The 22,143-nt window shown below is 53.7% G+C and overlaps 2 protein-coding genes across 2 annotated transcripts in view; one reads left to right on the top strand and one right to left on the bottom strand.

The window, feature by feature from the left end:
- Positions 1–13,521, bottom strand: part of LOC121471138 (histone-lysine N-methyltransferase SETD1A-like) — a 29,440-nt gene extending 15,919 nt beyond the window's left edge. Inside the window, exons 1-7 of the mRNA XM_072936404.1 lie at positions 13,380–13,521; positions 12,568–12,615; positions 10,958–11,113; positions 8,550–8,648; positions 5,380–5,650; positions 2,909–3,012; positions 1,121–1,323 (exon numbers count right to left, since the gene is read on the bottom strand). Of these exons, the coding sequence (XP_072792505.1) occupies positions 1,121–1,323; positions 2,909–3,012; positions 5,380–5,650; positions 8,550–8,648; positions 10,958–11,095 (815 nt within the window). The 5' untranslated portion in view covers positions 11,096–11,113; positions 12,568–12,615; positions 13,380–13,521. The remainder of the gene's footprint in view (positions 1–1,120; positions 1,324–2,908; positions 3,013–5,379; positions 5,651–8,549; positions 8,649–10,957; positions 11,114–12,567; positions 12,616–13,379) is intronic.
- Positions 13,522–14,398: 877 nt separating this feature from the next.
- Positions 14,399–20,304, top strand: CD2BP2 (CD2 cytoplasmic tail binding protein 2). Its single transcript, XM_072936403.1, has 7 exons — positions 14,399–14,434; positions 14,568–14,650; positions 15,902–16,019; positions 16,836–16,999; positions 17,813–18,255; positions 19,160–19,251; positions 20,120–20,304. The coding sequence occupies exons 1-7, from the start codon at positions 14,399–14,401 to the stop codon at positions 20,240–20,242; spliced, it is 1,059 nt and encodes a 352-aa protein (XP_072792504.1). The 3' UTR covers positions 20,243–20,304.
- The last annotated feature ends 1,839 nt before the right edge of the window (positions 20,305–22,143 follow it).

The raw sequence follows: 22,143 nt of genomic DNA, 5'->3' as shown, positions 1-22,143 counted from the left end.
ATTGGGGAAATTCCCCCCAAAAATTGGGGAAATCCACACCCAAAAATTGCGGAAATTCCCCCCCAAAAAAACTGGGGAAATCAACCCCAAAAATTGGGGAAATCAACCCCCAAAAATTGGGGAAATCTACACCCAAAAATTGGAGAAATCAACCCCAAAAATTGGGGAAATCAACCCCAAAATTGGGGAAATTCCACCCCAAAAATTGGGGAAATCAACCCCAAAAATTGGGGAAATCAACCCCGAAAATTGGGGAAATCAACCCCAAAAATTGGGAAAATTCCCCCACAAAATTGGGGAACCCCACCCCAGAAATTGGGGAAATCCACCCCAAAAAACTGGGAAAATCAAACCCCAAAATTGGGGAACCCCCGCCCCAAAAATTGGGGAAATCCCACCCCAAAAAATCAGGGAAATTTCAAAAAAAAAAATAATTGGGCAAATCCCATAAAAAATTGAGGAAATCCCCCAAAAATTCTGTGAAATTCCATACAAAGATTGAGGAAATTCCCAAAACTTTGGGCAAATCCCACGGAAAGGGGAAACCCCCAAAAATTAAGATAATCCCCCCCAAACATCAGGGAGAACCCACCCTAAAAATCGGGGAAATCTCCCCCAAAAATTGGGAAAATCCCACCAAAAATTGGGGAAATCCCAAAAATATCTGGGAAACTCCCCAAAAAATCCCAAATCTGCCCCAAAAGATCCAAAATCCCCCCCAAAATCCCAAACCCCCCCCAAAATCCCAAATCCCCCCAAACCCCAAATCCCCCCAAACCCCAAACCCCCCAAATTCCCCCCAATTCCCCCCCAACTCCCCCCAATTCCCCCAAAATCCCCCCAAAATCCCAAAATCCCCCCAAACCCCCCCAAAATCCCCCAAATCCCCCCAAAATCCCCCAAAACCCCCCCAAAATAGCCCCAATTCCCCCCAAATTCCCCCAAAATCCCCCCAAATCTCCCCAAAAATCCTCAATTCCACCCCAAATCCCCCCAAAAATCCCCAAACCCCCCCAAAATCCCCCCAAATCCCCCCAAAAATCCCAAAAATCCCCCCAAATCCCCCCAACCCCCCCAAAAATCCCCAAAATCCCCCAAAAGACCCCAAAATCCGCCTCACCTGCTGCCGTAGGGGGAGGGGCTCCCGTCGGCGAAGGCCCCGAAGGGGGGTGGCGGTGGGGGAGGGGCGAAGGGCCCGAAGCCCCCCCCGGCCCCTCCCCCACCCCCGTCCTGGGGGGTCGCGCTGCCCCCCGGGGGTGGGGGAGGGGCGAAGGGACCCTCGGCCGAGGGGCGGCGCCGGGGGGGGTCGGCCGGGGGGGGCGGCTGGGGGGGGACCCCGAAATTAATTACCAAAATTAACCAAAATTAACCAAAATCAACCCAAAATCACATCAGGCACCCCAAAATTAATTACCAAAATTAACCAAAATTAACCAAAATCAACCCAAAATCACATCAGGCACCCCGAAATTAACCAGAATCACCCCAAAATTAACCAAAATCACCCCAAAATCACATCAGCACCCCAAAATTACCCAAAATCACCCCAAAAATCGCATCAGGCACCCCGAAATTAACCAAAATCACCTCAAAATTACCCAAATCACCCCCAAAACACATCCAGGAACCCAAAATTACCCAAAATCACCCCAAAATTAACCAAAATCACCCCAAAATCACATCAGGCACCCCGAAATTAATTACCAAAATTAACCAAAATTACTCAAAATTACCCAAAAATCGCATCGGGCACCCCAAAATTAACCAAAATTACCCCAAAAACACATCCAGGAACCCAAAATTAACCAGAATCACCCCAAAATTACCCAAAATCACCCCAAAATTACCCAAAATCACATCCAGGAACCCAAAATCAACCAAAATCACCCCAAAAATCGCATCAGGCACCCCAAAATTACCCAAAAGTCACATCAGGTGCCCCAAAATTACCCAAAATCACCCCAAAATTAACCAAAATCACCCCAAAATTACCCCAAATCACCCCAAAAATCGCATCAGGCACCCCAAAATTACCCAAAAGTCACATCAGGTGCCCCAAAATTACCCAAAATCACCCCGAAATCCCCCCCCAGGAACCCTGAAACACCCCAGGCACCCCAAAATTTCCTCAAATTCCCCCCCAGGAACCCAAAACCAACAAAATCCTCCCCAAATCCCCCCAAATCCCCTCAATTTCCCCCTAAATCCCCTCCATATCCCCTCCAAATCCCAAATCCTCCCCAATTCCCTCCAAATCCCCAATTCCCCCCTAAGTCCACCCAATTCTCCCCAAATCCTCCCCAATTCCCCCCAAATCCCCAATTCCCCCCTAAATTCCCCCAAATCCTCCCGAATTTGCCCCAAATCCCCTCCAATTTCCCCCTAAATTACCCCAAATCCCCTCCGTATCCCCCCAAATCCTCCCCAATTCTCCCCAAACCCCCCCAATTTCCCCCCAAATCTGCCCCAATTCCCCCCAAACCCCCCCAATTCTCCCCTGAAATCCCCCCAAATTCCCCCCAAATCCCCCCAATTCTCCCCAAACCCCCCCCAAATCCCCCCCAATTTCCCACTAAATCCGAAATGCCGCCCCAAATCCCCCAAATCCTCCCCAATTCTCCCCAAATCCCCCCCAATTTCCCCCTAAATCCCCTAAATCCCCCTAAATCCCCCAAATTCTCCCCCAATTCCCCCCAGACCCCCAAATCCCCCCCAAATTCCCCCAAATCCTCCCCAATTCCCCCCAAATCCCCTCCATATCCCCCCCAAATCCTCCCCAATTCCCCCCAAACCCCCTCCCAGCCCCCCAAAATCTCTCCCCCCCCCTCACCGTGTCCCCCCAGCCCCCCAGCCCCCTGAAACTCCCCAAAATCGCCCCAAACCCCCCGAATTTCCCCCAAAATCTCACCGTGTCGGGGCTCTCTGCGCTGTTTTTGCCGCTGCCCGTGGGGACGGTCTGGGGGGTGTAGGAGCCGCTGACGATCAGGTCATAGAGTTTCATCCTCTGCTGCCCTGCGACACCCCAAAAACACACATCAGACCCAAAATATCCCAAATCAGAGCCCAAAACCCAAATCAGACCCAAAATATCCCAAATCAGAGCCCAAAATATCCCAAAATATCCGAGTTTGGGCCCAAAAATATCCCAAAAACCCAAATCAGACCCCAAAATATCCCAAATCAGAGCCCAAAATATCCCAAAAACCCAAATCAGACCCAAAATATCCCAAATCAGAGCCAAAATATCACAAATCAGACCCCAAAAACCCAAATCAGACCCCAAAATATCACAAATCAGAGCCCAAAATATCCCAAAAACCCAAATCAGAGCCCAAAATATCCCAAAAACCCAAATCAGACCCCAAAATATCCGAAAAACCCAAATCAGAGCCCAAAATATCCCAAAACAGAGCCCAAAATATCCCAAAAACCCAAATCAGAGCCCAAAATATCCCAAATCAGAGCCCAAAATATCCCAAATCAGAGCCCAAAATATCCCAAATCAGAGCCCAAAATATCCCAAAAACCCAAATCAGAGCCCAAAATATCCCAAATCAGAGCCCAAAATATCCCAAAAACCCAAATCAGAGCCCAAAATATCCCAAATCAGAGCCCAAAATATCCCAAATCAGAGCCCAAAATATCCCAAAAACCCAAATCAGACCCAAAACCAGCACGTGGGACCCCAAAATATCCCAAAATAACGGGGTCGGACCCCAAAATATCCCAAAATATCACATCAGACCCCAAAAACAGCACGTGGGACCCCAAAAACAGCACATTGCACCCAAAAATGTCCCAAAACAGCACGTGGGACCCCAAAAACAGCACGTGGGACCCCAAAATATCCCAAAACAGCACGTGGGACCCCAAAAAACACCACATCAGACCCAAAACCACCACATCAGACCCAAAAATATCCCAAAATACCAGATCGGACCCAAAAATATCCCAAAACAGCACATCGGACCAAAAAACCCCCATAAATCCCCCATAAACCCCCATAAATCCTCTGTAAACCTCCATAAATCCCCTATAAGTCCCCTATAAACCTCATAAATTCCCTATAAATCCCTTATAAACCACATAAATCCCCTTTAAACCCCATATAAACCCCATAAATCCCCTATAAACCCCAATAAATCCCGTTTAAACCCCCCAAAACCCCAATAAAAACCCACCCCTGACGTCGAGCTGGGCGTGGATGGCCGTGCCCATGACACAGACACCCCATAAACCCCTATAAACCCCCATAAATCCCCTATAAATCCCTTTTAAACCCCCATAAACCCCCATAAATCCCCTATAAACCCCATAAATCCCCTATAAACCCCATAAATCCCCTATAAACCCCCATAAATCCCCATAAATCCCCTATAAACCCCCCAAAACCCCTTTAAACCCCCATAAATCCTGTTTAAACCCCATAAATCCCTATAAACCCCCCAAAACCCCAATAAACACCCACCCCTGACATCGAGCTGGGCGTGGATGGCGGTGCCCATGACACAGACACCCCATAAATCCCCTATAAACCCCCATAAATCCCTTATAAACCCCATAAATCCCCTTTAAACCCCCATAAATCCCCTATAAACCCCATAAATCCCCTATAAACCCCCCAAAACCCCAATAAAAACCCACCCCTGACATCGAGCTGGGCGTGGATGGCGGTGCCCATGACACAGACACCCCATAAATCCCCTATAAACCCCCATAAATCCCTTATAAACCCCTATAAACCCCATAAGTCCCCCCAAAACCCCCTAAATTCCCCCAAAAACGCACCCCTGACATCCAGCTGGGCGTGGATGGCGGTGCCCATGACACAAACACCTCATAAACCCCCATAAATCCCCTATAAACCCCCAAAACCCTATAAACCCCAATAAACACCCACCCCTGACATCGAGCTGGGCGTGGATGGCCATGCCCATGACACAGACACCCCATAAATCCCCTATAAACCCCCATAAATCCCACATAAACCCCATAAATCCCCTATAAATCCCCTATAAACACCCACCCCTGACATCGAGCTGGGCGTGGATGGCCGTGCCCATGACACAGACACCCCATAAATCCCCTATAAACCCCCATAAAACCCCCCAAAACCCCAATAAATCCCCCATAAATCCCCTATAAACCCCATAAATCCCCTATAAACCCCCATAAATCCTGTTTAAATCCCCATAAATCCCATATAAACCCCAATAAACACCCACCCCTGACGTCGAGCTGAGCGTGGATGGCGGTGCCCATTCCCCAGACACCCCATAAATCCCTTTTAAACCCCTATAAATGCCCCATATATCCCCTATAAACCCCATAAATCCCCTATAAACCCCCAAAACCCCCTAAATCCCCCCAAAAACGCACCCCTGACGTCGAGCTGTGCGTGGATGGCCGTGCCCATGACGGTGGCGTTGTGCAGGTGCCGGACGGTGTCGCGGGCGCCGCGGGAGGAGCCGAAGGTGACCCGGGCCAGCCCCAGGTGCTTTCGGGTTTTGGGGTGCAGCAGCACCTCCACCTCCTCCACCTCCCCGAACTTGCGGCACATCTCCCGCAGGAACCCCTCGCGGATGTTGTCGTTGAGCCGCGCGAAGGTCACCTCCTTCAGGGGCACCTGCCCCACGTAGAACTCGTCCAGCTGTGACCCAAAAACCCCAAAAAATACCCCAAAAAATACCCCAAATCAATCCGAAATTCGGTTAGAAAAACGCGGCCAAAATCCCAAATCCTATTCCTGAAATACACCCAAAATCCCAAATTCTGTCACTGAAACCCCAAACCCATCCCCTCCTTCAGGGGCACCTGCCCCACGTAGAACTCGTCCAGCTGTGACCCCAAAAACCCCGAAAAACACCCCAAAAAACACCCCAAATCAATCCGAAATTCGGTTAGAAAAACACGGCAAAAATCCCAAATCCATCCCCAAATCCATCCCCAAATCCATCCCTGAACCCCAAACCCATCCCATCCCCTCCTTCAGGGGCACCTGCCCCACGTAGAACTCGTCCAGCTGTGCCAAAAACCCCAAAAAACACCCCAAAAAATACCCCAAATCAATCCGAAATTCGGTTAGAGAAACACGGCAAAAATCCCAAATTCTGTCACTGAAATACACCCAAAATCCCAAATTCTGTCACTGAAATACACCCAAAATCCCAAACCCATCCCCTCCTTCAGGGGCACCTGCCCCACGTAGAACTCGTCCAGCTGTGAGCCAAAAACCCCGAAAAACACCCCAAAAATACCCCAAATCAATCCGAAATTCGGTTAGAAAAACAGGGCAAAAATCCCAAATCCTATTCCTGAAATACACCCAAAATCCCAAATTCTGTCACTGAAATACACCCAAAATCCCAAACCCATCCCCTCCTTCAGGGGCACCTGCCCCACGTAGAACTCATCCAGCTGTGCCAAAAACCCCAAAAAACAGCCCAAAAAACAGCCCAAAAAAACCCCAAATGAATCCGAAATTCGGTTAGAAAAACATGGCAAAAATCCCAAATCCATCCCCAAATCCGTCCCCAAATCCATCCCCGAACCCCAAACCCATCCCCTCCTTCAGGGGCACCTGCCCCACGTAGAACTCGTCCAGCTGTGAGCCAAAAACCCCGAAAAACACCCCAAAAATACCCCAAATCAATCCGAAATTCGGTTAGAAAAACAGGGCAAAAATCCCAAATTCTGTCACTGAAATACACCCAAAATCCCAAACCCATCCCCAAATCCATCCCCAAACCCCAAACCCATCCCCTCCTTCAGGGGCACCTGGCCCACGTAGAACTCGTCCAGCTGTGACCCAAAAACCCCAAAAAATACCCCAAAAAATACCCCAAATCAATCCGAAATTCGGTTAGAAAAACGCGGCCAAAATCCCAAATCCTATTCCTGAAATACACCCAAAATCCCAAATCCAACCCCAAATACCCCAATTCCACCCCCAAAAGCCCCAAACCTCCAAATTCAGCCCCACATTCAGCCCCAAACCCCCCAAATCCACCCCCAAATCCCCCAAATTCAGCCCCAAACCTCCAAACCCCCCAAATTTAGCCCAAATTCCCCAAAATTCCACCCCCAAACCCCCCAAATTCCCCCAAATCCAGCCCCAATTTCCCCCAAATTCACCCCCAAATCCCCCAATTCCACCCCCAAATCCCCCAAACCCCCAAATCCCACCCCCAACCCCCCCAAATTCAGCTCCAAACCCCCCAAATCCACCCCCAAACCCCCCAAATTCCACCCCAAAACCCCCAAATTCACCCCAAACACCCCAAATTCAGCCCCAAACCCCCCAAATTCAGCCCCAAATCCCCAAACCCCCCAAATTCCTCCCCCAATCCCCCAAATTCCACCCCAAACCCCCCAAAACACCAAAATCCACCCCCAAACCCCCCAAATTCAGCCCCAAACCCCCCAAATTCAGCCCCAAACCCCCCAAATTCAGCCCCAAACCCCCCAAATTCCACCCCAACCCCCCCAAACCCCCCAAATTCACCCCCAAATTCACCCCCAAATCCATCCCCAAACCCCCAAACCCCCCAAATCCACCCCCAAAGCCCCAAAATCCACCCCCAAACCCCCCAAATTCAGCCCCAAACCCCCAAATTCCACCCTAAACCCCCCAAAATTTAGCCCAAATCCCCCCAAATCCACCCCAAACCCCCAAATCCATCCCCAAACCCCCCAAATTCAGCCCCAAACCCCCAAATTCAGCCCAAACCCCCCCAAATTCAGCCCAAATCCCCCCAAATTCCGCCCCAAATCCCCCAAATCCACCCCCAAACCCCCAAAATTCACCCCAAATCCCCCAAATCCACCCCCAAAACGCCCAAATTCAGCCCCAACCCCCCCCAAATTCAGCCCCAATTCCACCCCCAAACCCCCCAAATCCACCCCCAAACCCCCCAAATTCAGCTCCAAACCCCCCAAATCCACCCCAAAACCCCCAAATCCACCCCAAAACCCCCAAATTCACCCCCAAAACCCCCAAATTCAGCCCCAAACCCCCCAAATTCAGCCCCAAACCCCCCAAATTCAGCCCCAAACCCCCAAACCTCCCAAAATTCAGCCCAAATCCCCCCAAATTCAGCCCCAAATCCCCCCAAATCCATCCCCAAACCCCAAACCCCCCAAATCCACCCCAAAACCCCCAAATTCACCCCCAAACCCCCAAATTCAGTCCCAAACCCCCCCAATTCCACCCCCAAACCCCCAAACCTCCAAATTCCACCTCGAACCACCCAAATCCATCCCCAAACCCCCCAAATTCAGCCCCAAATCCCCAAACCTCCCAAAATTCAGCCCAAATCCCCCAAATTCAGCCCAAATCCCCCCAAACCCCCCAAATTCACCCCCAAATTCACCCCCAAAATCCACCCCCAAAACCCCCAAATTCAGCCCCAAACCCCCCAAATTCCACCCCCAAATCCCCAAACCCCCCCAAATTCAGCCCCAAATTCAGCCCCAAGCCCCCCAAATCCATCCCCAAACCCCAAATTTCCCCAAATTCCCCCAAATCCCCCCAAACCCCACAGTCTCACCTTGAACTTGGGCACGGGCAGGGACAGGTCCCGGTGCTTCGCCCAAATCCGGCGCGGCCGCGGGTCCTGGACGGGTCCGGCGGGGGGGAACCCCGAATCCTGCCCCAAAAACCCCAAAAATCAGTAAAAACAGTCAAAAACCCCAAAAACACCGAGTCCTGGACGTGTCCGGCTGGGGGGAACCCCGAATCCTGCCCCAAAAACCCCAAAAATCAGTAAAAACAGTCAAAAACCCCAAAAACACCGAGTCCTGGACGGGTCCGGCGGGGGGGAACCCCGAATCCTGCCCCAAAAACCCCAAAAATCATCAAAAACAGTCAAAAACCCCAAAAACACCGAGTCCTGGACGGGTCCGGCGGGGGGGAACCCCGAATCCTGCACCCCAAAAACCCCAAAAATCAGTAAAAAATCCCAAAAACAACGACTCCTGCACCCCAAAAACCCCAAAAATCACTTAAAAACCCCAAAAACACCGAGTCCTGCACCCCAAAAAACCCCAAAAACCATCAAAAACCCCAAAAACACCGAGTCCTGCACCCCAAAAACCCCAAAAACCATCAAAAACCCCAAAAACACCGAGTCCTGCACCCCTAAAACCCCAAAAACCATCAAAAACCCCAAAAACACCGAGTCCTGCACCCCAAAACCCCCCAAAATCAGTAAAAAAACCAAAAAACACCGAGTCCTGCACCCCAAAAACCCCAAAAACCATCAAAATCCCCAAAAACACCGAGTCCTGCACCCCAAAAACCCCAAAAACCATCAAAAACCCCAAAAACCATCAAAAACCCCAAAAACCCCAAAAACACCGAGTCCTGGACAGGTCCGGCGGGGGGGAACCCCGAGTCCTGCACCCCAAAAACCCCAAAAATCAGTAAAAACCATCAAAAACCCCTAAAACCCCGAGTCCTGCACCTCAAAAACCCCAAAAACCATCAAAAACCCCAAAAACCCCGAGTCCTGCACCCCAAAAACCCAAAAAATCACTTAAAAACCCCAAAAACACCGAGTCCTGCACCCCAAAAACCCCAAAAACACTCAGAAATCCCCAAAAACACCCAAAAACCCGAGTCCTGAACCCCAAAAAATACTCAAATCTACCCAAAACCACAAACCCCCACTCAGACACCCCAAAACCTCATTTTTTGGGGCAGTTTTGGGGTTTTGAGGCGGTTTCTGACTGAGATTTTGGGGTGAGATTTGGGGCCATTTTGGGCGGGTTTTACCTGAGATTTGGGGTCTGTTTTGGGGCCATTTTGGGTAAAATTTGGGTCAGTTTTGGGTAAGATTTGGGGTCAGTTTTGGGTAAAATTTGGGTCATTTTTGGGTAAAATTTGGGGTCAGTTTTGGGTGAAATTTGGGGTCAGTTTTGGGTAAGATTTGGGTCAGTTTTGGGTAAAATTTGGGTCATTTTTGGGTAAAATTTGGGGTCAGTTTTGGGTAAGATTTGGGAGTCAGTTTTGGGTAAGATTTGGGGTCAGTTTTGGGGCAGTTTTGGGGCAGTTTTGGGGCAGTTTTTGGCGGGATTTTGGGGCAGTTTTGGGGCAGTTTGGGGGCAGTTTGGGGCAGGATTTTGGGGAGGTTTTGGGGCAGTTTGGGCAGGATTTCAGGGCAGTTTTGGGGCAGTTTTGGGCAGGATTTTGGGGCAGTTTGGGGCAGTTTGGGGCAGGATTTCAGGGCAGTTTTGGGGCAGTTTTGGGTCAGTTTTGAGTCAGTTTTGGGTCAGTCTTGGGCAGGATTTTGGGGCAGTTTGGGGCAGAATTTTGGGGCAGTTTTGGGGCAGTTTTGGGGCACTTTGGGGCAGTTTTGGGCAGGATTTTGGGGCAGTTTTGGGGCAGTTTTGGGTCAGTTTTCAGCAGGATTTTGGAGCAGTTTTGGGGCAGTTTTGGGCAGGATTTCGGGGCGGTTTTGGGGCAGTTTAGAGCAGAATTTCAGGGCAGTTTTGGGACAGGATTTTGTGGCAGTTTTGTGGCAGTTTTGGGCAAGATTTTGTGTAGTATTTTAGGGCAGTTTTGAGTCAGTTTTGGGTCAGTTTTGGGCAGGATTTTTGGGGCAGTTTTGGGCAGGATTTCAGGGCAGTTTTGGGGCACTTTAAGGACAGTTTGGGGGCAGTTTTGGGGCAGTTTTGTGGCAGTTTTGGGCAGGATCTTGGGGCAGTTTGGGACAGGATTTCAGGGTGGTTTTGGGGCAGGATTTGGGCCCAATTCCCGGGGTTTTGGGGCAGTTTGGGGCAGGATTTCGGGGAGGTTTTGGGGCAGGATTTCGGGGAGGTTTTGGGCAGGATTTGGGCCCAATTCCCGGGATTTTGGGGCAGTTTGGGACAGGATTTCAAGGCGGTTTCGGGGCAGGATTTTGGGTCAGTTTCACGCAGGATTTGGGCCGAATTCCCGGGGTTTTGGGCCACTCACGGGCAGGCTGAAGTGCACGCCATCGTAGCGGTAGAGTTTCTGTCCCCCCCGGCGCAGCGCCGGGTCCAGCAGCAGTTTGTAGCTGCGCCACGGCACGTTGGGGGTCCTGGGGCCGTCACCCCCCGGCTCGGGCTCCATGCCCCTGCCTCATTGACCCTGGCGGGGGAGAAACGGGCACAAAGTCAGAGAAATCGGAACAAATTCACCCAAAAATATCAAAAATTCACCCAAAATCGGCACAAATTTACTGAAATCTGCAAAAATTCACCCGAAATCGGCACAAATTCATTAAAAATCAGCAAAAATTCATTAAAAATCGGCACAAATTCACCCAAAATCGGCACAAATTTACTGAAATCTGCAAAAATTCATCCGAAATCGGCACAAAGTCACTGAAATCTGCAAAAATTCACTCAAAATCGGCACAAATTTACTGAAATCTGCAAAAATTCACACAAAATCGGCACAAATTTACCCGAAATCTGCAAAAATTCACCCAAAAATATCACAAATTCGCTCAGAATCGGCAAAAATCCGCCTGAAATCGGCACAAATTTACTGAAATCTGTAAAAATTCACCTGAAATCGGCACAAATTTACTGAAATCTGCAAAAATTCACCCGAAATCGGCACAAATTTACTGAAATCTGCAAAAATTCATTAAAAATCGGCACAAATTTATTGAAATCTGCAAAAATTCACACAAAATCGGCACAAAGTCACTGAAATCTGCAAAAATTAACCCAAAAATATCACAAATTTACTGAAATCTGCAAAAATTCACACAAAATCGGCACAAATTTACTGAAATCGGCAAAAATTCACACAAAATCGGCACAAATTCAATAAAAATCGGCACAAATTCATTAAAAATCGGCACAAATTTACTGAAATCTGCAAAAATTCACACAAAATCGGCACAAATTCACTCGAAATCGGCAAAAATTCATTAAAAATCGGCAAAAATTCACCCAAAAACGGCACAAATCCGCCCAGAATCAGAACAAATTTACTGAAACCTGCAAAAATTCACACAAAATCGGCAAAAATTCACCCAAAATCGGCACAAATTCACTGAAATCTGCAAAAATTCAACCGAAATCGGCACAAATTTACTGAAATCTGCAAAAATTCAACCGAAATCGGCACAAATTTACTGAAATCTGCAAAAATTCACACAAAATCGGCACAAATTCACTCAAAATCGGCACAAATTTACTGAAATCTGCAAAAATTCACCCGAAATCGGCACAAATTCACTGAAATTGGCACAAATTCACCCGAAATCGGCACAAATTTACTGAAATCGGCAAAAATTCACACAAAATCGGCACAAATTTACTGAAATCGGCACACATTCATTAAAAATCGGCACAAATTCACAGTAATCGGCACAAATTCACACAGAATCAGCACAAATTCACCCAAAATTGGCACAAATTCACTGAAATCGGCACAAATTCACTGAAATCGGCACAAATTCGCCCAAAATCGGCACAAATTCGCCCAAAATCAGCACAAATGCGCCCAAAATTGGCACAAATTCATTAAAAATCGGCACAAATTCACCCAAAATCAGCACAAATTCACTGAAATCAGCACTGATTTACCTGAAATTGGCACAAATTCACCCGGAACTGTCCCGATTTCACCGGAATCTGCACAAATGAACCCAAAATCAGCGCCCAGGGGTCAAAATGGGCACAAACCCACCCAAAATGGGCACAAACCCACCCAAAATGGGCACAAACCCACCCAAATCCACAGAAAATCAACAGAAACTCGCCCAAATCCCCCTCAAATCCCCCAATTCCCTCTTAAATCCCCCAATTTCCCCCAAATCTCCCCAATTTCCCCCAAATCCCCCCAATTTCCCCCTCAAATCCCCCAATTCCCCCTCAAATCCCCCAAATTCCCCCTCAGATCCCCCAAATCCCCCCATTTCCCCCAATTTCCCCCAAATCTCTCCAATTTCCCCTCAAATCCCCCCAAATCCCCCAAATCCCCCTCAGATCCCCCAATTTCCCCCAAATTTCCCCAATTCCCCCTCAAATCCCCCCAAATCCCCCTCAGCTCCCTCAAATCCCCCAATTTCCCCCAAATCCCCCCAATTTTCCCCAATTTCCCCCTCAGATCCCCCAAATCCCCCTCAGATCCCCCAAATCCCCTTCAAATTCCCCAATTTCCCCCAAATCCCCCCAAAACCCCCTAAAATCCCCCAATTTCCCCCAAATCCCCCAATTTCCCCCAAATTCCCTCAAATCCCCCTCAGATCCCCCAATTCCCCCTCAAACCCCCCAATTTCCCCTCAATTTCCCCCAAATTCCCCCTATTTCCCCCAAATCCCCCCCAATTTCCCCCAATTCCCCCTCAGATCCCCCAATTCCCCCTCACACCCCCCCATACCCCCAATTCCCCTCACGCGGTCCGGACGAGGCGCGGAGGGGCTGATTCGGCCTCCGGAGCCGCTTTTGGGGCGAATTTTCGCGGTTTTGGGGTTTTTTTTTCGCCTTTTTGGGGTTCCGGAGCCGCCGCGGCCGCGGCTGAGGGAGGGGGGCGGGGCCAGGACCGGAAGTCTCGCGCGCGCGCGCGGATCTCGCGAGAGTTCGGCGAACCGCGCCGCACTTTCCACACGGGATTTTCCCAAAAAAATAAATTTTCTTCCCCCCCCCGCGTGGAGAAAAACGCGCGGAACGCCCCAAAACGGCGGAAAAACAACGGGAGAATTAATCCGGGCGGAAAGTCCCGCGGGGAGAGAGGGAAGGGCGGCGCGGCGGCCGTGGCGAATCTGCCGACGCGGCACTTTCGCCACGTCCCCGTTCCGCGCTGCGCGCCCGGTCCGGTTCGGTAAAAGCGGCGGCTGTGATCGCTCCACCCGTTTTTGTCGTTTTTCCCGTTTTTTTCCCGTTTTTTCCGTTTTTTCCCCGTTTCTCAGCCCGTGGCGAATCTGCTGTTCTGAGGGAGGGGGCGGCGCCTGTCTGTGACGTCACTTCCGCCGCGCGGCGTCGCCCTTTTTTGACGTCACCGCCATCGCCGGGAGCCGCCGTCAGGTGCGCGGCGCGAGCGCGGCTGATTTGCATATGCAAATGAGCCCCGGGGTGGCTAACGAGGGTCGGGGGGCGTTAATTGGGGCCGTTAATTGCGGCCCGGGGGGGGCGGGGCCGCGCGGGGGGCGCGGGGGAGGCGCTGATGGCGCTTAATTAGCGATGCAAATGAGGGGGGGGTCGCTAATGAGGGGCCGCTAATGAGGGGCCGCTAATGAGGGGCCGCTAATGAGGGGGCGGTAATGAGGGGGGGTCAGAGATAGCGCGAGGGGGGATTCCGGCCCCTAGCGAGGGCTAATTAGGGGTTAATTAGGGGCTCTTTGGCGATTAATTAGGAGCTAATGGAAAGCGTGGGTAATTAATTGATTATTCTAATTAGTTATGGTTAATTGCAGCCATGTCCGAGCACAACATAATTAATGACATTAATTATGCAAATTAACACTGATTATATTAATTACAGCCGTGTCGGGGTGGAGGGGGATTGGAAGCGGCGCTGTTGGTTAATTAATCATGCTAATTTATGCTAATTAATGCTAATTTATGCCAATTTATGCTAATTGCAGCCATGTCCAGACGCCGCGTTTGGTTCCAGGAGCCCCCGGGGGAGGGGGAGGGGCCCGAAGAGCCCAAAACCAAACGGAGACGGGTGAGGGGGAGGGGCGGGGTCACCATGGGGTCAGGGGTCACTCGGGGTCAGGGAGGGGTCACCGGGGTCACCATGGGGTCAGGGGTCAGCGGGGGTCAGGGTGGGGTCACTCGGGGGTCACTCGGGGTCAGTTTGGGGTCACTGAGGTCACTCAGGGTCAGTTTGGGGTCACTCAGGGGTCAGTTTGAGGTCACCGGGGTCACTCGGGGTCTCTCAGGGTCAGGGTGGGGTCACCGGGGTCATCCAGGGGTCAGCGGGGGTCAGGGCGGGGTCACTGAGGTCACTTGGGGTCACTTGGGGTCACTCAGGGTCAGTCTGGGATCAGGGGTCAGCCAGGGGTCAGCGGGGGTCAGGGTGGGGTCACTGAGGTCACTCGGGGTCGGGGGGGGTCACAGGGTCACCATGGGGTCACTCAGGGGTCACTCGGGGTCAGTTTGGGGTCACTCAGGGTCACAGGGTCATCATGAGGTCAGGGTGGGGTCACCGGGGTCACTCAGGGGTCACTCGGGGTCAGTTTGGGGTCACAGGTTCACCATGGGGTCAGGATGGGGTCACGGGGTCACGGTGGGTTCTAGATGGGTTCAGAGGTCAGGTAGGGGTTACCGGGGTCACCAGGGGTCATTGTGGGGTCATTTTGGGGTCAAGTTTGGGGTCACATGGTCAGGGTGGGGCCGTTGGGGTCACCCAGGGGTCACCGTGGGGTCACTGTGGGGTCACTCGGGGTCACATTGGGGTCATTGGGGGGTCAAGTTTGGGGTCAGGGGTCACGGGGGGGGTTGGGGCCATCCCCGGGATTTGGGGGGGAATTTTGGGGTGAATTTGGGCAATTTTGGCTCAGCCCGAGGGGGGTCCCGGGAGCCCTGTTTGGGGGTGAATTTGGGGTGAATTTTGGGGTGAATTTCGATGATTTTGGGTCAGCCCGAGGCGGGCCCCGGGAGCCGCTGTTTGGGGGTGTCTGAAGGTGAATTTTGGGGTGAATTTGGGCGGTTTTGGCTCAGCCCGAGGGGGGTCCCGGGAGCCGCTGTTCGGGGGTGTCTGGGGGTGAATTTTGGGGTGAATTTGGGCGGTTTTGGCTCAGCCCGAGGGGGGTCCCGGGAGCCGCTGTTCGGGGCTGTCTGAGGGTGAATTTTGGGGTGAATTTGGGCGGTTTTGGCTCAGCCCAAGGGGGGCCCCGGGAGCCGCTGTTCGGGGGTGATTTTGGGGTGAATTTTGGGGTGAATTTTGGGGTAAATTTTGGTGATTTTGGCTCAGCCCGAGGGGGGCCCCGGGAGCCGTTTTCCGGCGCTGCCGCCCCCGGACAGCGACGAGGAGGAGGAGGAGGAGGAGGAGGAGGAGGAAGAGCTCCGGGCCGAGGGGCCCCCGGTGGAGGGTGAGAGCGGTTCGGGGCGGTTTGGGGCGGTTTGGGGCTTTTTGGGGCATTTCGGGGCAGTTTGGGGCAGTTTGGGGCGTTTTGGGGCATTTTGGGCGGATTGTGGGTTAATTTTGGGGTTATTTTGGGGTGATTTTGGGCAATTTCTCCACGGTTTTTCTGGGCACTTTTGGGCGGGTTTGTTGATTTTTGGGGGGTTTGGGAACAGTTTTGTTGATTTTTTGGGTTGATTTGGGTGGTTTTGTTGATTTTGGGGCGGTTTTGTTGATTTTGGGTCGCTTTCGGTGTTTTTGTCCATTTCAGGCAGTTTTTGGGTGGGTTTTAGGTGGTTTTGTCTATTTTGGGTGGACTTTTGGTGGGTTTTGGGTGGTTTTCGGTCCCTTTTCTTGATTTTGGGTCACTTTCGGTGTTTTTGTCCATTTTGGGTGATTTTTGGGTGATTTTTGGGTGGTTTTCGGTCCCTTTTGTTGATTTTGGGTTGATTTGGGGTCGCTTTCGCTATTTTTGCATGTTTTGGGCGGTTTTTGGGTGGGTTTTGGGTGTTTTTGGTCCCTTTTGTTGGTTTTGGGTGGATTTTGGGTCGGTTTCGCTGTTTTTGCCCATTTCGGCCGTTTTTTGCCCCATTTATCCCCTCCCCTCCCCCCAGGGCAGGAGCCGGGCCCCGCGCCGGGGGTGGGGGAGGGGCCGGTGGTGGTTTTTGGGTGGTTTTTGTCCATTTTGGGTGGATTTTGGGCTGATTTTGGGCTGATTTTGGGCGGATTTCGCTGGTTTTGCCCGTTTTTGTCGTTTTTTGCCCCATTTATCCCCTCCCCCCAGGGCAGGAGCCGAGCCCCGCGCCGGGGGTGGGGGAGGGGCCGGTGCCCCTCACCCCCTTCAACCTGGAGGAGGAGATGGGGGAGGGGCGCTTCGACCCCCACGGGCACTTCCTGCCCCTCCCCCGCCGCGAGACCCCCGACCCCTGGCTGGAGACCCTCGAGGGGGTGGGGGAGGGGCTGGGGTGGGGAGGGGCTGGAGACCCTCGAGGGGGTGGGGGAGGGGCAGAGAGGGGGAGGGGTGGGGGAGGGGCTGGAGACCCTCCAGGGGTGGGGGAGGGGCTGGAGACCCTCGAGGGGGTGGGGGAGGGGCTGGAGACCCTCGAGGGGGTGGGGGAGGGGCTGGAGACCCTCCAGGGGGTGGGGGAGGGGCAGAGAGGGGGAGGGGGAGGGGCTGGAGACCCGCAGGGGGTGGGGGAGGGGCTTGGGGAGGGTGGGGGAGGGGCTGGAGACCCTCGAGGGGGTGGGGGAGGGGCAGGGGAAGGGGGGGGCAGATTTGGGTGGGGGATGGGCTGTGGAGGGGGAGGGGCAGATTTTGGGTGGGGGAGGGGTGGGGAAGTGGTGGGGGAGGGGCAGATTTGGGTGCGGGAGGGGCTGTGGAGGGGGAGGGGCATATTTGGGTGGGGGAGGGGCGTAGCTGGGTGGGGGATGGGCTCTGGAGGGGGAGGGGCATATTTGGGTGGGGGATGGGTGGGCGCATGGGAGGGGCTTATAACGAGTGGGGGAGGGGCTCATAATGGGGGGAGGGGCTATAATGAGTGGGGGAGGGGCGTGTGAGGGTGTGGCCGCTGTGGGGGAGGGGCGTGTGAGGGCGTGGCCGCGGTGGGGGAGGGGCTATAACGAGTGGGGGAGGGGCGTATGAGGGTGTGGCCATGGTGGGGGAGGGGCGTGTGAGGGCGTGGCCGCTGTGGGCGTGTCTGGGGCGTGTCTCTGACCCCTCCCCCCCCTTTTTCTCTCTCTTTCTCCCCTCCCCCCCCCCAGATGCCGATCAAGCCGCGGCCCCTCCCCCCCCCCCGCCCGCGCCTCCCCTCCCCCCTCGCCGCCGCCCCTCCCCCAGCTGCTGCGGGGGGCGCTGGCGCTGCTGCGGCCCCGCGAGACCGTGGGGGGGGCGCTGCGGCGCTGGGGGGGGGAGGGGCGGAGCAGAGGGGGGAGGGGGAGGGGCAGGGGCCGCGCCCCTCCCCCCCCCGAGCTGGAGGCGCTGGTGGCGCTGTCGGACGCGCTGGTGGCCCGGGGGGTGCTGGGGGTGCTCGGGGAGAGCCGCGAGCGGCTGCGGGGGCGGCTGCGGGCCCTGGGGGGGGAGGGGCGGGGGGAGGGGCAGGAGGGGGAGGGGGAGGAGGAGGAGGAAGAGGAGGAGGAGGGGGAGGGGCAGGCGGCCCCGGCGCTGGACATGTTCGCCCCCCCCGAGGAGGGGGAGGGGCGGGAGGGTGAGTGGGGGAGGGGGTTTGGGGGGGGTTTGGGTGGGGGAGGGGCCTGGGGGGGGTTGGGGTGGGGGAGAGGCCTGGAGGGGATGGGGGGTGGGTTTCGGGGTGGGGGAGGGGTTTTGGGGGGTTTTGGGGTGGGGTCTGGGGGTGTTTTGGGGAGTGGGGGAGGGGTTTGGGGGGTTTGGGGGGTGGGGGAGGGGTTTTGGGGGTTGGGGGATGGGTTATGGGGGCTTTGGGTGGTGGGGGATGGGTTTGGGAGTGGGGGAGGGGTGTTTTGGGGGATGGGGGAGGGGTTTGGAGAGTTTGGGGCATGAGGAGGGACCTGAGGGGGGTTTTGGGGGTGGGGGAGGGGCCTGATGGTTTTGGGATGGTTTTGGGGTGTGGGGGAGGGGTCCGGGGGGATGGGGGATGGGTTTGGATGTGGGGGAGGGGTCCGGGGGGGATGGGGGATGGGTTTGGATGTGGGGGAGGGGTCCGGGGGGGATGGGGGATGGGTTTGGGGTGTTTGGGAGGGGTCCGGGTGGTTTGGGGGGTGGTTTTTTCGGGATAGTTTCGGGGTGGGGGAGGGGTCCGGGGGGGATGGGGGATGGTTTGGGGTGTGGGGGAGGGGCCCGGGCGGTTTTTGGGATGGTTTCAGATGTGGGGGAGGGGTCCGGGCAGTTTTTGGGGGATGGGTTTCAGGTGTGGGGGAGGGGCCTGGGGGGGTTTTTGGGGTGGTCTCGTGTGTGGGGGAGGGGTCCGGGGGGAATGGGGGATGGGTTTGGGGTGTGGGGGATGGGCCTGATGGGTTTTTGGGGTGGTTTCAGGTATGGGGGAGGGGCCTGGGGGGTTTGGGGGTCGTTTCGAGTGTGGGGGAGGGGTCCGGTCCCCCCCTGACCCTCCCCCCCCCCTGTTGCCCCTCCCCCAGCGCTGCCCGAGGTGCTGTGGGAGTACCACTGGGGGGGGGAGGGGGACCCCCCCACACCCCTGTACGGCCCCTTCAGCAGCGCCCAGATGCAGGTGGGGGAGGGGCGGGAATGGGGGGGGGAGGGGCTGAAATGGGGCTGAAATGGGGCATTTTGGGGCAGTTCTGTCGCTTTTGGGTCAATTTCAGTGGGGTTTGGGGGTTTGGGGCTGATTTTGGGTGGATTTCGGGTATTTTTGGTGATTTTGGGGTGATTTTGGGGCAGTTTTGTTGATTTTGGGGCAGTTTTGTTGATTTTGGGTTGATTTCGGTGGTTTTGTTGATTTTGGGGGGAATTTTGGGGAGGATTTTTGGGATTTTGGGCAGGAATTCTGGGGGGGTTGGGAAGGAATTTTGGGTGGATTTGTGGGATTTTGGGGGAGGAATTTTGGGACTTTGGGGAGGATTTTTGGGAGGATTTTTGGGATAAATTTTGGGGTTTTGGGCAGGAATTCTGGGTAGGTTGGGGGAGGATTTTTGGGAGAATTTATGGGATTTTGGGGGAGGGATTTTGGTGGGATTTCGGGAGGGGTTTTAGGCGGGATTTTTGGGGCGAATTTTGGGGGATTTGGGGAGGATTTTGGTGGGATTTCGGGTGGGATTTCTGGGACGAATTTTGGGGAAGATTTTTGGGAATTTTGGGAAGGACTTCGGGGGGTTTGGGGAGAATTTTTGGGAGGAATTTTGGGGGATTTTGGGGATGAATTTGGGGGGTTGGGGGAGGATTTTGGGGAAGATTTTTGGGATGAATTTTGGGAAGGCCTTTGGGGGGTTTTGGGAGGATTTTCGGGAGGATTTTCGGGAGGAATTTTGGGGGATTTGGGGATGAATTTCTCGGAGGATTTCGGGGGGACAGTGAAGGGGTTTTTGGGGGGTTCGGGGGCGCGACCCCGCTGACCCCGCTGACCCCGCCCCTCCCCCCAGGCCTGGGCCGACCAGGGGTACTTCCGGGGTGGGGGAGGGGCGCGGTGCCGCCGCCTCAACCCCCCCGACCCCCCCGGACCCTTCTACGACTGCGGCCGAGTGGATTTCCAACTCTACACCTGAAAAACGCCCCAAAAACCCCAAAAACCGCCCCAAAACCGACAATAAAAACCACCCCCAGACCAGTCCGGGACTTCTTTATTTTATGGGATTTTTTTTTTAATTTTTTGTGATGTTTTTTGTGACTTTCCGGAGGAATTTTTTTTGGGAATATTTTGGGATTTTCTTGGGGAATTTTTAGGATTTTTTGGGGGATTTTTAAATTAATTTTTAGGATTTTTTTAGGGGTTTTTCTGGGATTTTTTGGGGGATTTTTAAATTAATTTTTGGGGTTTGCCCCTCCCCCACCCAAAAGGGGGTGGGGGAGGGGCCGCCGTGTCCGGTGGGGGGTGGGGGAGGGGCGGCCCCTCCCCCCCAATCTCTCCGCGTCCTCTGGGTGGGGGAGGGGCGGTCTCAGGGCGGGGGGAGCCTGTGGGGGGGGGAGGGGAGAGGGGGGTGGGGGTGGGGCCAAAATGCTCAGAGCCGTGGCCCCGCCCCCTCATTTGCATAATCCCGACCACTCCCTGCTTGGCCCCGCCCCCATTGCCACACCCAAATGGCCCCGCCCCTCATTTACATAACCCTGACCCCGCCCCATTGCCACACCCAACCCAGGCCCCACCCCCTCATTTGCATAACCTGGCCCCGCCCCACAGCCCCATCCAGCCCAGGCCCCGCCCCTTTCCAATTTTCCCGTTTCCCCCCCATTTTTTCCCCCATTTTTCCTTTTTTTTCCCAATTTCCCCCAAACCTGAGCCCGTTCCTGCTACAGCCCCTCCCCCATCCTTCCCCCATTTTTTCCCATTTTTTCCCCATTTTCCCCCCATTTCTTCCCCATTTTTCCCCCATTTCTTCCCCATTTTTTCCCCGTTTTTCTCATTTTTCCCATTTTTCCCAAATTCCCCATTTTTCGCCCCAAACCTGAGCCCGTTGCCGCTGTAGCCCCTCCCCCATCCCCATTTTTCCCCCGTTTTCCCCATTTTACCCCATTTTTTCCCTGTTTTACCCCATTTTTCTCCCCGTTTTTTCCCATTTTTTTCAGTTTTCCCCATTTTTCCCAAATCTGTGGTTTTTCCCCCCAAACCTGAGCCCGTTGCTGCTGTAGCCCCTCCCCCATCCCCATTTTCCCCCATTTTTTCCCCATTTTCCCCCCATTTTTCCCCCTTTTTCCCTATTATTCCCCCTTTTTTTCAGGTTTTTCTCTCGTTTTTCCCGTTTTCCCCCATTTCCCCCGTTTTTCCCCCATTTTTCCCAAATTCCCCGTTTTTCACCCCAAACCTGAGCCCGTTCCCGCTGTAGCCCCTCCCCCATCCCCATTTTCCCCCATTTTTTCCCCTTTTTACCCCATTTTCCCCCATTTCTGCCCCGTCTTTTCCCGTTTTTTCCCCATTTTTGCCCCGTTTTCCCCATTTTCCCCATTTTTCCCAAATCTGTGGTTTTTGGCCCCAAACCTGAGCCCGTTGCCGCTGTAGCCCCTCCCCCATCCCCATTTTTCCTCTTTTTACCCCATTTTTCCCCTTTTTCCCCATTTTTCCCCTTGTTTTTCCCATTTTTCCCCATTTTTCCCCGTTTTTTCCCCATTTTTTCCGCGTTTTTCCCCGGTTTTTTCCCATTTTTTCCAGTTTTTCCCATTTTTCCCAAATCTGTGGTTTTTCACCCCAAACCTGAGCCCGTTGCCGCTGTAGCCCCTCCCCCATCCCCATTTTCCCCCATTTTCCCCCATTTTTTCACCATTTTTTCCCCGTTTTTTCCCGTTTTCCCCATTTTTCCCAAATTCCCCATTTTTCCCCCCAAACCTGAGCCCGTTCCTGCTGTAGCCCCTCCCCCATCCCCATTTTCCCCCATTTTTTCCCCATTTTTCCCCCATTTCTTCCCCATTTTTCCCCGTTTTTTCCCCGTTTTTTCCCCGTTTTTCCCCCGATTTT

The sequence above is a fragment of the Taeniopygia guttata genome, chromosome 16 (genome assembly GCF_048771995.1).
Source record: "Taeniopygia guttata chromosome 16, bTaeGut7.mat, whole genome shotgun sequence".
In the NCBI taxonomy this organism is placed as follows: Eukaryota; Metazoa; Chordata; class Aves; order Passeriformes; family Estrildidae; genus Taeniopygia; species Taeniopygia guttata.
Note: the sequence above shows the minus strand (reverse complement) of the source record. Positions and strands in the feature narration are given on the sequence as shown.